At 41.4% G+C, this 15,354-nt stretch overlaps 1 protein-coding gene across 1 annotated transcript in view; it reads left to right on the top strand.

The window, feature by feature from the left end:
- ACSM1 (acyl-CoA synthetase medium chain family member 1) overlaps nucleotides 1-15,354 on the top strand; it is a 46,714-nt gene that overhangs the window by 8,024 nt on the left and 23,336 nt on the right. The window contains exons 2-4 of the mRNA XM_028091697.1: nucleotides 10,765-10,975; nucleotides 13,151-13,358; nucleotides 14,897-15,037. Of these exons, the coding sequence (XP_027947498.1) occupies nucleotides 10,765-10,975; nucleotides 13,151-13,358; nucleotides 14,897-15,037 (560 nt within the window). The remainder of the gene's footprint in view (nucleotides 1-10,764; nucleotides 10,976-13,150; nucleotides 13,359-14,896; nucleotides 15,038-15,354) is intronic.

Here is a 15,354-nt window from a genome sequence, read left to right on the forward strand (position 1 = left end):
TTACAAAGCTGTCATCATCAAGACAGTATGGCACAAAAACAGACACATAGATCAATGGAACAGAATTGAGAGCCCAGAAATGGACCCTCAACTCTATGGTCAACTCATCTTTGAAAAAGCAGGAAAGAATGTCCAATGGCAAAAAGACAGTCTCTTCAACAAATGGTGTTGGGAAAATTGGACAACCACATGCAGAAGTTCGAGACTGGACCATTTTCTTACACTACACACAAAAACAGACTCCAAATGGTTGAAAGACCTAGATGTGAGACAGGAGTCCATCAGAAGCCTAAAGGAGAACACAGGCATCAACCTCTTCGACCTCGGCCGCAGCAACTTCTTCCTAGAAACATCACCAAAGGCAAGGGAAACAGGGGCAAAAATGAACTATTGGGATTTCATCAAGATAAAAATCTTTTGCACAGCAAAAGAAACCGTCCACAAAACCAAAAGACAACCGACAGAATGGGAAAAAATATTTACAAATGACATATCAGATAAAGGGATAGTATCCAAAATCTATAACTTATCAAACTCAATACCCAAAGAACAAATAATCCAATCAAGAAATGGGCAGAAGACATAAACAGACATTTTTCCAAAGAAGACATCCAAATGGCCAACAGACACATGAAAAAGTGCTCACCATCACTCGGCATCAGGGAAATCCAAATCAAAACCTCAATGAGATGCCACCTCACACCAGTCAGAATGGCTAAAATTAACAAGTCAGGAAATGACAGATGTTGGCGGGGATGTGGAGAAAGGGGAACCCTCCTACACTGTTGGTGGGAATGCAAGCTGGTGCAACCCCTCTGGAAAACAGTATGGAAGGTCCTCAAACAGTTGAAAATAGAGCTACCATACGATCCAGCAATTGCACTACTGGGTATTTACCCCAAAGATACAAATGTAGGGATCCGAAGGGGTACGTGCACCCCAATGTTTATAGCAGCAATGTCCACAATAGCCAAACTGTGGAAAGAGTCAAGATGTCCATCAACAGATGAATGGGTAAAGAAGAGGTGTTATATATATACACAATGGATTATTATGCAGCCATCAAAAGGAATGAGATCTTGCTATTTGTAACTAAGTGGATGGAACTGGAGGGTGTTATGCTGAGCGAAATAAGTCAATCAGAGAAAGACATGTATCATATGTCCTCACTGATATGAGGAATTTTTTTTTAAATTTTTTATTGTTATGTTAATCACCATATATTATATCATTTGTTTTGGTGTAGTGTTCCATGATTCATTGTTTGTTCATAACACCCAGTGCTCCATGCAGAATGTGCCCTCTTTAATACCCATCACCAGGCTAACCCATCCCCCTACCCTCCTCCCCTCTAGAAACCTCAGTGTTTTTCAGAGTCCAACATCTCTCATGGTTCGTCTCCCCCTCTGACTTACTCCCCTTCATTCTTCCTCTCCTGCTATCTTCTTCTTTTTCTTTTTTCTTAAAATATGTTGCGTTATTTGTTTCAGAAGTACAGATCTGTGATTCAACAGTCTTACACAATTCACAGCCCTCACCATAGCACATACCCTCCCCAATGTCTATCACCCAGCCACCCCATCCCTCCCACCCCCGACCACTCCAGCAACGATATGAGGAATTCTTAATCTCAGGAAACAAACTGAGGTTTGCTGGAGTGGTGGGGGTGGGAGGGATGGGGTGGCTGGGTGATAGACATTGGGGAAGGTATGTGCTCTGGTGAGCGCTGTGAATTCTGCAAGACTGTTGAATCACAGATCTGTACTTCTGAAACAAATAATGCAACATATGTTAAGAAAGAAGAAAAGGAAGATAGCAGGAGGGGAAGAATGAAGGGGAGTAAGTCGGAGGAGGAGATGAACCATGAGAGACGATGGACTCTGAAAAACAAACTGAGGGTTCTAGAGGGGAGTGGGGTGGGGGGATGGGTTAGCCTGGTGATGGGTATTAAAGAGGGGACGTTCTGCGTGGAGCACTGGGTGTTATGCACAAACAATGAATCATGGAACACTACATCAAAAACTAATGATGTAATGTATGGTGATTAACATAACAATAAAAAATTAAAATAAAAAAAGAAGATGTGGTATATATACAGAATGGAATATTATAAAATTACCTGTGTTCGAGTTCACTGATTCTTTTTTCTGTCTGACTGAGTCTGTTGTTGAATCCATCTGGTAAAATTTTCAATTCAGTTACTGTATTTTTCAAATCCCGAATTTCTGTTTGGTTCTTATTTTGTTCATATATTGTTTTTCTGATTTGCTTTAGTTCTTTGTCATTTTCCTTTAGCTCTTTCAGCATGTTTAAGACAATCATTTTAAAGTCTCTGTCTAATAACTGAAACTTGTGTCTCTTTAGGGTTAGTTTCTGGAGATTTGTTTTATTCCTTCAAATGGGCAACATGGCCTTGTGATCTGTTGTTGAAAATTGGATATTTGAAAAAAGCAGCCAGTCTCTGTCTTTGCAGCTGGCTCTTTGCAGAGAAAGGCCTTCAGTAATCTAACCATATGAAAACTTAAGGTCTCGGGCATGTGTCTTTCCTAGGCCTATGTATGTGCTTTTTTCTCAATTTTACCAAATACATTGTTACTTTTTCATGTTTTAATTTCCTTAAAAGTCTCATACGTGCTTCTTCTTGGGGCCCTAGATGTTATATTGCCTTCCTCTGTCTGTAGTCTGCCCTGTCCCCCCCCTTCTCCGAGGTGGCCACGGTCTACAATTTCCACTCATTGTGGCATCTGCCACTGCTTTCAGACACCTCCAACTGATATTCAAACAAGGTCACCATTCCTATCTGAGCTCCTAAGTCAGATGAGGCAGAAACCATTCCTGACAAGCCAGAACGTTGAAACAAATTCCAGTCTTTTCTTCTGTCCCACGGGAGGGGCTGGGAATCAGGATGCTTCTCCTGATCATACTTCACAACACCAGAGAGGGGATGGGGCAAAGCTAAACAAAAACAACATAAAATTTCTTACCAGTTTGAATATGAATTTTTATCATTTGGACATTTGTTGGTTGCCATAGATCCTTGACTATTTCTAGAGTTCCTACAAAGCTATTTTAGTCTGTTGATTACTTGATGTTTCTGTGAGGGAACAAGGGTTACCTGGGAGCTTCCAGGTCTGTCTCTTGCTTACTTCACCTCTAGAGGTAACTTAATTTTAAAAATAAACTCCCCCAAATATTCAGGAATTAGATTAGTCTCTTGTTCTGTTGTCATAATAATGATAGTAATTTTATTGAGCACCTACTATGTGCCAGGCACTGTCATATACACTTTACCTCTTTAAATAACTATTTTAAACTTTACTACCTTCTAGGTAGTGTTGTACCCATTTCATAGATGAGAAAACTGAGGCACAAAGGAGAACCTACTGTCCATATGGACTTAAGACAGAGACATGGGGGAATGAAATTTTAAGGCTTTAATAGGTGACATGAAAGCTATTCATGGTTTTTTTTTTAATTTTTTTATTGTTATGTTAATCACCATATATTACATCATTAGTTTTTCGTGCAGTGTTCCATGATTCATTGTTTGTTCATAACACCCAGTGCTCCATGCAGAACGTGCCCTCCTCAATACCCCTCACCAGGCTAACCCATCCCCCTCCCCCCCTCCCCTCTAGAACCCTCAGTTTGTTTTTCAGAGTCCATCATCTCTCATGGTTCGTCTCCCCCTCTGACATACTCCTCTTTTCTTCCTCTCCTGTTATCTTCTTCTTTTTCTTTTTTCTTAAAATATGTTGCGTTATTTGTTTCAGAAGTACAGAACTGTGATTCAACAGTCTTGCACAATTCACAGCGCTCACCATAGCACATACCCTCCCCAATGTCTATCACCCAGCCACCCCATCCTCCCACCCCCAACCACTCCAGTAACACTCAGTTTCTTTCCTGAGATTAAGAATTCCTCATATTAGTGAGGTCATGTGATACATGTCTTTCTCTGATTGACTTATTTCACTCAGCATAACACCCTCCAGTTCCATCCACGTCGTTGCAAATGGCAAGATCTCATTCCTTTTGATGGCTGCATAATATTCCATTGTGTATATATACCACCTCTTCTTTATCCATTCATCTGTCGATGGGCATCTTGGCTCTTTCCACAGTTTGGCTATGGTGGACATTGCTGCTATAAACATTGGGGTACACGTACCCCTTCGGGTCCCTACATTTGTATCTTTGTGGTAAATACCCAGTAGTGCAATTGCTGGATCAAACGGTAGCTCTACTTTCAACTGTTTGAGGAACGTCCATACTGTTTTCCAGAGGGGTTGCACCAGCTTGCATTCCCACCAACAGTGTAGGAGGGTTCCCCTTTCTCCACATCCCCGCCAACATCTGTCGTTCCCTGACTTGTTAATTTTAGCCATTCTGACGGGTGTGAGGTGGTATCTCATTGAGGTTTTGATTTGGATTTCCCTGATGCCGAGCGATGCTGAGCACTTTTTCATGTGCCTGTTGGCCATTTGGATGTCTTCTTTGGAGAAATGTCTGTTCATGTCTTCTGCCCATTTCTTGATTGGATTATTTGTTCTTTGGGTGTTGAGTTTGATAAGTTCTTTATAGATTTTGGATACTAGCCCTTTATCTGATATGTCATTTGCAAATATTTTCTCCCATTCTGTTGGTTGTCTTTTGGTTTTGTGGACTGTTTCTTTTGCTGTGCAAAAGCTTTTTATCTTGATGAAATCCCAATAGTTCATTTTTGCCCTGGCTTCCCGTGCCTTTGGCGATGTTTCTAGGAAGAAGTTGCTGCGGCTAAGGTCGAAAAGGTTGCTACCTGTGTTCTCCTTTAGGATTTGGATGGACTCCTGTCTCACGTTTAGGTCTTTCAACCATTTGGAGTCTATTTTTGTGTGTGGTGTAAGGAAATGGTCCAGTTTCATTCTTCTGCATGTGGCTGTCCAATTTTCCCAACACCATTTGTTGAAGAGACTGTCTCTTTTCCATTGGACATTCTTTCCTGCTTTGTCAAAGATAAGTTGACCATAGAGTTGAGGGTCCATTTCTGGGCTCTCGATTCTGTTCCATTGATCTATGTGTCTGTTTTTGTGCCAGTACCATACTGTCTTGATGATGACAGCTTTGTAATAGAGCTGGAAGTCCGGAATTGTGATGCCGCCAGCTTTGCTTTTCTTTTTCAGTATTCCTCTGGCTATTCTGGGTCTCTTCTGGTTCCATACAAATTTTAGGATTCTTTGTTCCATTTCTTTGAAAAAAGTGGATGGTATTTTGATGGGGATTGCATTGAATGTGTAGATTGCTCTAGGTAGCATTGACATCTTCACAATGTTGATTCTCCCAATCCATGAGCATGGAACGTTTTTCCATTTCTTTGTGTCTTCTTCAATTTCTTTCCTGAGTATTTTATAGTTTTCTGAGTACAGATCCTTTGCCTCTTTGGTTAGATTTATTCCTAGGTATCTAATGGTTTTGGGTGCAATTGTAAATGGGATCGACTCCTTGATTTGTCTCTCTTCTGCCTTGTTGTTGGTGTGTAGGAATGCCACTGATTTCTGTGCATTGATTTTATATCCTGCTACTTTACTGAATTCCTGTATGAGTTCTAGCAGTTTTGGGGTGGAGTCTTTTGGGTTTTCCACATACAGTATCATATCATCTGCAAAGAGTGAGAGTTTGACTTCCTCTTTGCCGATTTGGATGCCTTTGATTTCTTTTTGTTGTCTAATTGCTGTGGCTAGGAATTCTAATACTATGTTGAATAGCAGTGGTGAGAGTGGACATCCCTGCCGCGTTCCTGACCTTAGGGGAAAAGCTCTCAGCCTTTCCCCATTGAGAATGATATTCGCTGTAGGTTTTTCATAGATGGCTTTTATGATATTGAGGTATGTACCCTCTATCCCTATACTCTGAAGAGTTTTGATCAAGAAAGGATGCTGTACTTTGTCAAATGCTTTTTCTGCATCTATTGAGAGGATCATATGATTCTTGTTCTTTCTTTTGTTAATGTATTGTATCACGTTGATTGATTTGCGGATGTTGAACCAGCCTTGCAGCCCAGGGATAAATCCCACTTGGTCATGGTGAATAATCCTTTTAATATACTGTTGGATCCTATTGGTTAGTATTTTGGTGAGAATTTTTGCATCCATGTTCATCAAGGATATTGGTCTGTAATTCTCTTTTTTGATGGGGTCTTTGTCTGGTTTTGGGATCAAGGTAATGCTGGCCTCATAAAATGAGTTTGGAAGTTTCCCTTCCATTTCTATTTTTTGGAACAGTTTCAGGACAATAGGTATTAATTCTTCTTGAAATGTCTGATAGAATTCCCCTGGGAAGCCATCTGGCCCTGGGCTTTTGTTTGTTGGGAGATTTTTGATGACTGCTTCAATTTCCTTTGTGGTTATAAGTCTGTTCAGGTTTTCTATTTCTTCCTGGTTCAATTTTGGTAGTGGATACATCTCTAGGAATGCACCCATTTCTTCCAGGTTATCTAATTTGCTGGCATAGAGTTGCTCATAATATGTTCTTATCATTGTTTGTATTTCTTTGGTGTTGGTTGTGATCTCTCCTCTTTCATTCATGATTTTGTTGATTTGGGTCATTTCTCTTTTCTTTTTGATCAGTCTGGCCAGGGGTTTATCAATCTTGTTAATTCTTTCAAAGAACCAGCTCCTAGTTTCGTTGATCTGTTTTACTGTTCTTTTGGTTTCTAGTTCATTGATTTCTGCTCTGATCTTTATAATTTCTCTTCTCCTGCTGGGTTTAGGCTTTATTTGCTGTTCTTTCTCCAGCTCCTTTAGGTGTAGGGTTAGGTTGTGTATTTGAGACCTTTCTTGTTTCTTGAGAAAGGCTTGTATTGCTATATACTTTCCTCTCAGGACTGCCTTTGCTGTATCCCAAAGATTTTGAACAGTTGTGTTTTCATTTTCATTGGTTTCCATGAATTTTTTTAATTCTTCTTTAATTTCTTGGTTGACGCATTCATTCTTTAGTAGGATGTTCTTTAGCCTCCATGTATTTGAGTTCTTTCCGACTTTCCTCTTGTGGTTGAGTTCTAGTTTCAAAGCATTGTGGTCTGAAAATATGCAGGGAATGATCCCAATCTTTTGGTACCGATTGAGACCTGATTTGTGACCTAGGATGTGATCAATTCTGGAGAATGTTCCATGGGCACTAGAGAAGAATGTGTATTCCTTTGCTTTGGGAGGGAATGTTCTGAATATGTCTGTGAAGTCCATTTGGTCCAGTGTGTCATTTAAAGTCTTTATTTCCTTGTTGATCTTTTGCTTAGATGATCTGTCCATTTCAGTCAGAGGGGTGTTAAAGTCCCCCACTATTATTGTATTGTTGTCAATGTGTTTCTTTGCTTTTGTTATTAATTGCCTTATATAATTGGCTGCTCCCATGTTCGGGGCATAGATATTTACAATTGTTAGATCTTCTTGTTGGATAGACCCTTTAAGTAGGATATAGTGTCCTTCCTCATCTCTTATTACAGTCTTTGTTTTAAAATCTAGTTTGTCTGATATAAGGCTTGCCACCCCAGCTTTCTTTTGGTGTCCATTAGCATGGTAAATGGTTTTCCACCCCCTCACTTTCAATCTGGGGGTGTCTTTGGGTGTAAAATGAGTCTCTTGCAGACAGCATATGGATGGGTCTTCTTTTTTAATCCAATCTGATAGCCTGTGTCTTTTGTTTGGGGCATTTAGCCCATTTACATTCAGGGTAACTATTGAAAGGTATGAATTTAGTGCCATTGTATTACCTGTAAGGTGACTGTTAACTGTCTGTTGTCTGTGTTCGTTTCTGCTCTTTGCTGCTTTTAGGTTCTCTCTTTGCTTAGAGGACCCCTCTCAATATTTCTTGGAGGGCTGGTTTCGTGTTTGCAAATTCCTTTAGTTTTTGTTTGTTCTGGAAGCTTTTTATCTCTCCTTCTATTTTCAATGATAGCCTCGCTGGATATAGTATTCTTGGCTGCATATTTTTCTCGTTTAGTGCTCTGAAGATATCTTGCCAGTCCTTTCTGGCCTGCCAGGTCTCTGTGGATAGGTCTGTTGCCAATCTAATGTTTCTACCATTGTAGGTTACATATCTCTTCTCCCGAGCTGCTTTCAGGATTTTCTCTTTGTCTCTGAGACTCGTAAGTTTTACTCTTAGATGTCGGGGTGTTGACCTATTATTATTGATTTTGAGAGGGGTTCTCTGTGCCTCCTGGATTTTAATGCCTGTTTCCTTCCTCACATTAGGGAAGTTCTCTGCTATAATTTGCTCCAATATACCTTCTACCCCTCTCTCTCTCTCTTCTTCTTCTGGGATCCCAATTATTCTAATGTTTCATCTTATCATATCACTTATCTCTCGAATTCTGCCCTCGTGATCCTGTAGTTGTTTCTCTCTCTTTTTCTCAGCCTCTTTATTTTCCATCATCTGGTCTTCTATTTCGCTGATTCTCTCTTCTGCCTCATTTATCCTAGCATTTAGTGCCCCCATTTTTGATTGCACCTCATCAATAGCCTTTTTGATTTCGATTTGGTTAGATTTTAGTTCTTTTATTTCTCCAGAAAGTGTTTCTCTAATAACTTCCACACTTTTTTCAAGCCCAGCTAGTATCTTTAAAGTCATGATTCTGAACTCTAGGTCCGACATCGTACTAATGTCCGTATTGAGTAGGTCCCTGGCTGACGGTACTACCTCTTGTTCTTTTTGCTGAGGTGATTTCTTTCGTCTTGTCATTTTGTCCAGAGGAGAATAGATGAATGAGAGAACAAAATGCTAACACGTTTACAACGTCCCCAGCAAATATACTGTATACAAATCAGAAAAGACCTGAAACAAGGGAAAAAGAAAGGGAAAGAAAGAAAAAAGAAAGAGAAAAAGAAAAAAAAAGATAAAAACAAAAACAAAACAATACAAAAAAGGCAGAATATGATCAAATATGATCAGGCTAGTGCATAGATCAGTGCCACACACTAGATTTTGGGCGTATTTTGGTCTGTTAGAAAAAAGTGCCTCCCAAAATTTTAAAGGAAGAAAGACATATATGTACAAAATAAGGGTTGATACAATGAAGGGATAGAAGATGATTGTAAAGATGAAAATTATAAAAGATTTTATAAAAGGACTTGGTAAGATAAGTTGTTTGAAAAAAGAAAGAAGATTTAAGAAAAAAAAAAAAGGAAAAAGGGAGAGAATGTGATCAGGTAGGAGACTAGAACCAAGCCATACACTAGTGATTTAGGGTATATTTTGATCTGTTAGAAGAAACTGTACCTCAAAATTTTAAAGAGAGAACAACTTATATATATATGCCAAAAATAAGGGTAACTACTATGAAGGGATAAAATATGACTCTAAAAATGAAAAATAAAAAATGTTTTTTTTTTTTTAAAAAGGGATTTATAAGATGTTGGTTGAAAAAGGGAAAAAGAAAAATAAAAAAAAAGTCAAGAAAAATTAACTTTGATGAAATAATGAATCATGGTAAAAAAAAAAAAAAAAAAGCCATGAATCTAGTTGCAGTATTTCCCTAGCGCTGGAGTTCTCCTATTCTCCTTGATCGATCAACTTGGTCTTGGCTTGCTGGCTGTTTGTGCTGATCTTCTGGGGGAGGGGCCTGTTGCTGTGGTTTCCAAATGTCTTTGCCGGGGGCGGAATTGCCCTGCCCTTGTCAGCCCAGGCTAAGGAAGCTGCTCCGGTTTGCTCTCAGGAGCTTTTGTTCCCTGCAAGCTCTCGGTACAGCTTTGGAGGACCAGGGCAGAAATGGTGGCCTCCCAATCTCCACTCGGAGGAGCTGAGAACTCGGGGCCCCGCTCCTCAGTGTGCCCCCAGAGAAAAGCAGTCACTTCCGTGTCCCCGGTCTCCGGCCGCACTCCGTGCTCACCTGGCCTGTGATCGAGCGTTGCTATCTATGGCACCCGACCCCGCGCGGAGTCTCCAAACCCAGCAGATCCCTGCAGTGCGTTCCCGCACCGCTCCTCCCCGGGAAGTAAGGGGAGTCTCCCCGGATCTGCTGCTGGTTGGGTCCCTGCTGGGGGAGCCGTGCCCCGACTGGGCCTTAGATCACAGTTTATGACAACCCCGAGCTGAGAGCCCGCGACTCTGTTCCGTCTCTGCAGCCGGCTTCCCTGCTCTGATACCTGGGAGCTCTGGCGCACTCAGGCACCCCCGGTCTCTCTGTGACCCCAAGGGTCCTGAGACCACACTGTCCCAGGAGGATTCCACCCCCCGCTTAGCCACTGCAGCGACGTCCCTCCGCCGAGCCAACTTCTAAAGGGTCCGATTTTGTGCTCTGCGGCTCTATCACTTGCCAGAAGCGGCCGGCGGAGGCCCCTCCCCCGCCGTCTATCCTCCCGAATATCGCCTCGGATTCACTTCTCCGCACGCCCTACCTTCCAGTAAGTGGTCGCTTCTCTGTTCAGAGAGTTGTTGCTACTCTCCTGTTCGATCTCCTGTTGAGTTCGTAGGTGTTCAGAATGGTTTGATCCCTATTCAGCTGAATCCCTGAGACCAGACGAAATCTAGGTCTCCTACTCCTCCGCCATCTTGCTCCGCCTCCGCTATTCATGGTTTTATGTGACTCAAGAGGAGGTGGTGACAGTAGACCAGAAGTTGGCTGGATCACAACCTATCCCCAACTTTTCTTGGTTCTATAAATGCTTTAAAATGGGATCTCAGTCCTTGAGCTACATTTTCACTGGAATGTGTCTTTGGTAGTAGATTGGCCAAATAAGTGACCTTTTCCTTTAAAGTAGGAAGTAACACATGGTGTATGATCTTGAACAGGAGGGCAAGAGAGGTCCAAACCCAGCCCTGTGGTGGGTGAATGACCAAGGGGATGAACTGAAGTGGAGTTTCAGAGAGTTGACAGACCTATCCCGCCGTGCAGCCAATGTCTTCACCCAGATCTGTGGCCTGCAGCAGGGAGACCGTCTAGCCTTGATTCTGCCTCGAGTGCCTGAGTGGTGGCTGGTGACCATAGGCTGCATCCGAGCAGGTCAGTGACTGAAAGAGACCCCAACAGACTTTAGGTCTGGCCCAGAGCCAATTGGTCCTGAAATATTAATATTCCCCTATCTTTTTTCATATTCTGCACAGTCTTTGTCTTTCTTAGACTCCCTCAAATATTCTTTTACTCCTTCTCACTCACTCTCTCTTTCATACTTACACACCCTCAAACACAGTGTCATAACTAAATCATCCACACACACACTTTCTCCTGCATAGTCTTATTCTTTTTTTCAAAGATCCATCAGGTAATGAGCACTGGGTGTTATATAAGACTGATGAATCACTGAACTCTTCCTCTGAAACTAATAATACACTATATGTTAATTAATTGAATTTAAATTTAAAAAAATAAAGAAAAAAAAAGATCCATCCATTGTTAACATTTTGCACTCCTCCCACACTGAGTCATTTAAGTATCAGTTGCAGACATTGTGACATCCATAAACACCAGATAAACACCCATAAACACTGGAGTATGCATCTGCTATGATCCAAGATATTCTCCTCATCTAACCACAACAGAGTTGTCACACAAGACATCTAACACTGATACATCCATTGACAAAATTCTTTAATTTTTTTTGTTTGAATCCAAAATCCAATAGAGGATCATGCATTGCATTAAATTTCACATCTCCTCAATCTCCTTCAATCTGGACTTTTCTGTATGACCACATTTTGGAAATGTCTAAGCCAGTTGTTTTGCAGAAGATCCCACAAAATTTGTGTTTCTGACTCTTTCCTCGGGATTACATTCAGTTAAACATTTTTAGTAGGAGTACTAAAAGGACAGTTTGCCTATCTCAGTGCTTTACATCGGGGGATACATCAGGTTGGTTTGTCCTATCATCAGTGATATTTACAAACACCTTTGCAAGGTACCTTTCCCTTTAGAGTTAGTAAGTAATACTTATGCGACTGTGTGAGTATCCTGTTCTCTGATTGTCTTTCACCCTATGACTTGAGAATCCATTAATGATTCTTGATTGAATTGAATGATATTATGGTCGTTTTATATGATAATTTTCTACATATTATTCTTTCTACATTTATTAGTTAGCATTCTGTGGCTATTTCCCTTTCCTGTTTAATTGCCTATCTTTTTATATAATATAGAATTGGTGTGGGACTCATGGATTCTCTTTTGATTCGCTTTATAATGCATGTTCATATAATCTCTCACCAATTAAATACTAGATTAATCCATCAAGTTCATGTGGAATGAAGAATTAACAGCAATGGCAGAGAGAGTATAGAGAAGCCATGTCATCTGTAGAGCTAAGAGATGGCCCATGGGAAATACAGACATGAGCTTAGCCCTCTGGTATAGGCAGATTTAAAGAGGGATAGAAGCAAAGGAAGAGAATTTAAAGAATGGGCAGAAGGCAGGAGTCAGGAGAAGCCTGTGTGAAGAACAGCCATATTGAAATAGTGAATAGATTTGCAGGAGAGAAAGGTGGAGGGTGGGGAGTGCCTTCAGTGTTGGGGAGAGTATGGTGTTTTCCTGGAGAGAGGGTACAGGTGCTGGTGAAGAGAAGAAAAGCAGAGTAGGAAAAGTCGGTGTTCTATGGAACCTGAACAGGTAATAATATGGAAGTTGGGTAGTAGGAAGACTCAGGACAAGGCACCTGGTGGAGAGATTAGAACCCAACAGGGGCACATGAAGACTTGAACTAATTGTTGGTGATAGAAGATGGAAGGGAAAGCAGGGACGTTCAAAGGATAATGTAGTTAAATTTAGATATGCAGAGTGAGGGAGAGGAGATTCAAGATGACACAAGGGACTGACAGAGGAGGAAATGAGACAAGAAAAATGGAGGTAGGGATGCAGCTAATCCTGATGTCAGGGACACTGTCCTACTTACATGCTTAGTCCCAGATCCTGTGTAAAGTAAGATCCACCAGTCTACTGGCCAGGTCCATCTAGAGTAGTAGAGGTCAGGCAGGATTTTCAAATTTCAATGTGTGTAGGAATCTCTTGGAGACCTTGTTAAAGTGCAGATTCTGATTTGGTAGGTTTGTGATGGGGCATGAGATTTTGTGTCTTAGGTGGTGCTGATGGTGCTGGTCCATGGACCATACTTTACACAGCAAGAGGCTAAGTGGATTTCTATGCAAATAAGCCAAGCCTGAAATCCAAAATTTCCTTTTTCATTCCCAGGAATAATCTTCATGCCAGGAACCATCCAGTTGAAGGCCAAGGACATTCTCTACCGATTACAAGTGTCCAAAGCCAAGGGCATCGTGACCACAGATACCCTTGCCTCAGAGGTGGATTCTTTAGCTTCTGAGTGTCCTACTCTGAAAACAAAGCTCCTGGTGTCTGACCAGAGCCATCAAGGGTGGCTGGACTTACGATCATTGATTAAGTGAGTTTCTGTTCTGATGAATGTGCTTTCTAAGGAAGGGCAGGAGAAGGCCATTCACTCCTAAGTGCTGGTAGACAAACAACCAGTGGGAGGAGACTCACCAGGTCTGATGGCAGAAACCTTCTCTTCCCAGTTATGCCACTGATTTGCTGTGTGACCCTGGGCTGGTCCCTCCCCCTTTCTTGGATGCAATTGTTTTATCTGTAAAATAAGGGTATTGAACTTCCATGCCTCTGTCACTAAAGTATTATCAACCCTGTGCAAAGGAGATGTATAAAGTCAGAGGGTTGTTGTGTTGTGTCTTCCTTGTAGGTAGGGATTCTGAAATATTATGTTTATATAAAAAATAAATATATGAAGAGGTTGAATGAAAGATTAAGGGGTGAATTTTTAAGGGAAAGCTTGAGACTGTAAGAAAAAATTGGGGCTATGGCTGTCAGGCAGCTTGAGGAGCAAACACTTTCCATCTCTTAGAGGTTGCATAACTTTAGGGACACCTTGCAGGAAAGGTTAGGGAAGTGTTGGAGGTAAGTAAGACCACTTCTACCTCCAAAACTCTGATTCTGTAGATCTTCAGGCATTTTTCATATCACCCACAAACCATGCTGGGTTTGTTTTCTTGAAGTAACCCCTCAGTTTTTAAAGTCCTTTAGTTCAGCCTCAAAAGGCAAATATCACACTGAAGTCACACCTTACACTGGATTTTAAAGTCAGACAATTAAAAGAAAATGGTGTAAATAAAGAATATTCTCTAAAACTCCCTTAAATTGCCACAATTATATCACAGCAAGAGTCAGTGTATCCTGCAGCCTTGGGATTATTTGCAATATTTCTCCAATCAAACACCATAGGGAACTTGCATTTATAAGCCCAAGAGACTCCCAGTCTAGGAGAAGTCCCCAAGAATCAAGGTACACTGGGGTACCCTACAGATTCTACCTTCCATCTGAAGCTTACACCAGGGCAAATGTGCATCCTCATTTTCTCTTCCCCACCCCTCATTGCCAAGATTATGGGTTGAAATTCCTATTAAGTTGGTTCATGTAAAAAACAAGCTTAGCAGTGTGATTAAGAGCATAGTCTTTGGATCAAACTGAGTGAATTTGAATCCTGGCTGGACCACTTGCTGGCTACATGTCTTCAGGTAAGTTATGAAAACCTTTCTGAGCCTCAGTTTTCTCATCCACAGAGTGGGAACAGTAAGAGCAGTACTTGCCTTTTAGGGTTGGTCTGAAGATTGAATGAGTTCTTATTTGTAAGTCACTTAGAGCACTGCCTGGAAGTGCTATTTCAGTGTTTGTTATGTGCAAAACAATCCACTGTATTTACCCCCTTTTTAAATGAAGAAATGTCAGCCTACTTATCTAACTCATTCTCAAACTCCATTTGATTCCTAACACTGGGAGAACTGGTTTCCCCTCCAGTGCTAGAAACCTCCATCTTTCTGACGCCAAGCCTCATATTGTTCCTTTTGCTTCTGTGGGGATGGAAAAGCAGGAAATATGACTTCTCCCCTTTTGTACTGAATCCCTTTGCAGATCAGCCTCCCCAGATCATACCTGTATTAAGTCAAAGACTCTGGACCCAATGGCCATCTTCTTTACAAGTGGGACCACAGGCTTCCCCAAGATGGCAAAACACAGTCATGGATTTGCCTTGCGATCCTCTTTCCCTTCAAGGTAGGAAGGAAGGCATTGAGTTATGGGCTGGGCCACACATCTGGGGTGGTGTGTGCATGTGTGTGAGTGAATGTGTCGGTTGGGAAAAGAGCTCTAAGCAAAATTGACTCCATCCTGCTTCTCCCTTCTGTGCTCTTTGGTTCAGACTGATGAAAATCTGAGAGGTAAATGCTGGGAATCCTAACCATTTGCTGACAGAGGCCTCTGATGACAAAGGAGGTATATTTAGGTCTTGCCTGAGCACCTTGACAGGAGGTGTCCCTGTCAGTTGTCTCAGGGTTTGGTGGGGAAGGACAGAATGTGCTAACAATGTAACT

This window comes from Eumetopias jubatus, unplaced genomic scaffold (genome assembly GCF_037043125.1).
Source record: "Eumetopias jubatus isolate StellerSeaLion01/CBP00866 unplaced genomic scaffold, mEumJub1_p1.0 scaffold_12, whole genome shotgun sequence".
Taxonomy (NCBI): Eukaryota; Metazoa; Chordata; class Mammalia; order Carnivora; family Otariidae; genus Eumetopias; species Eumetopias jubatus.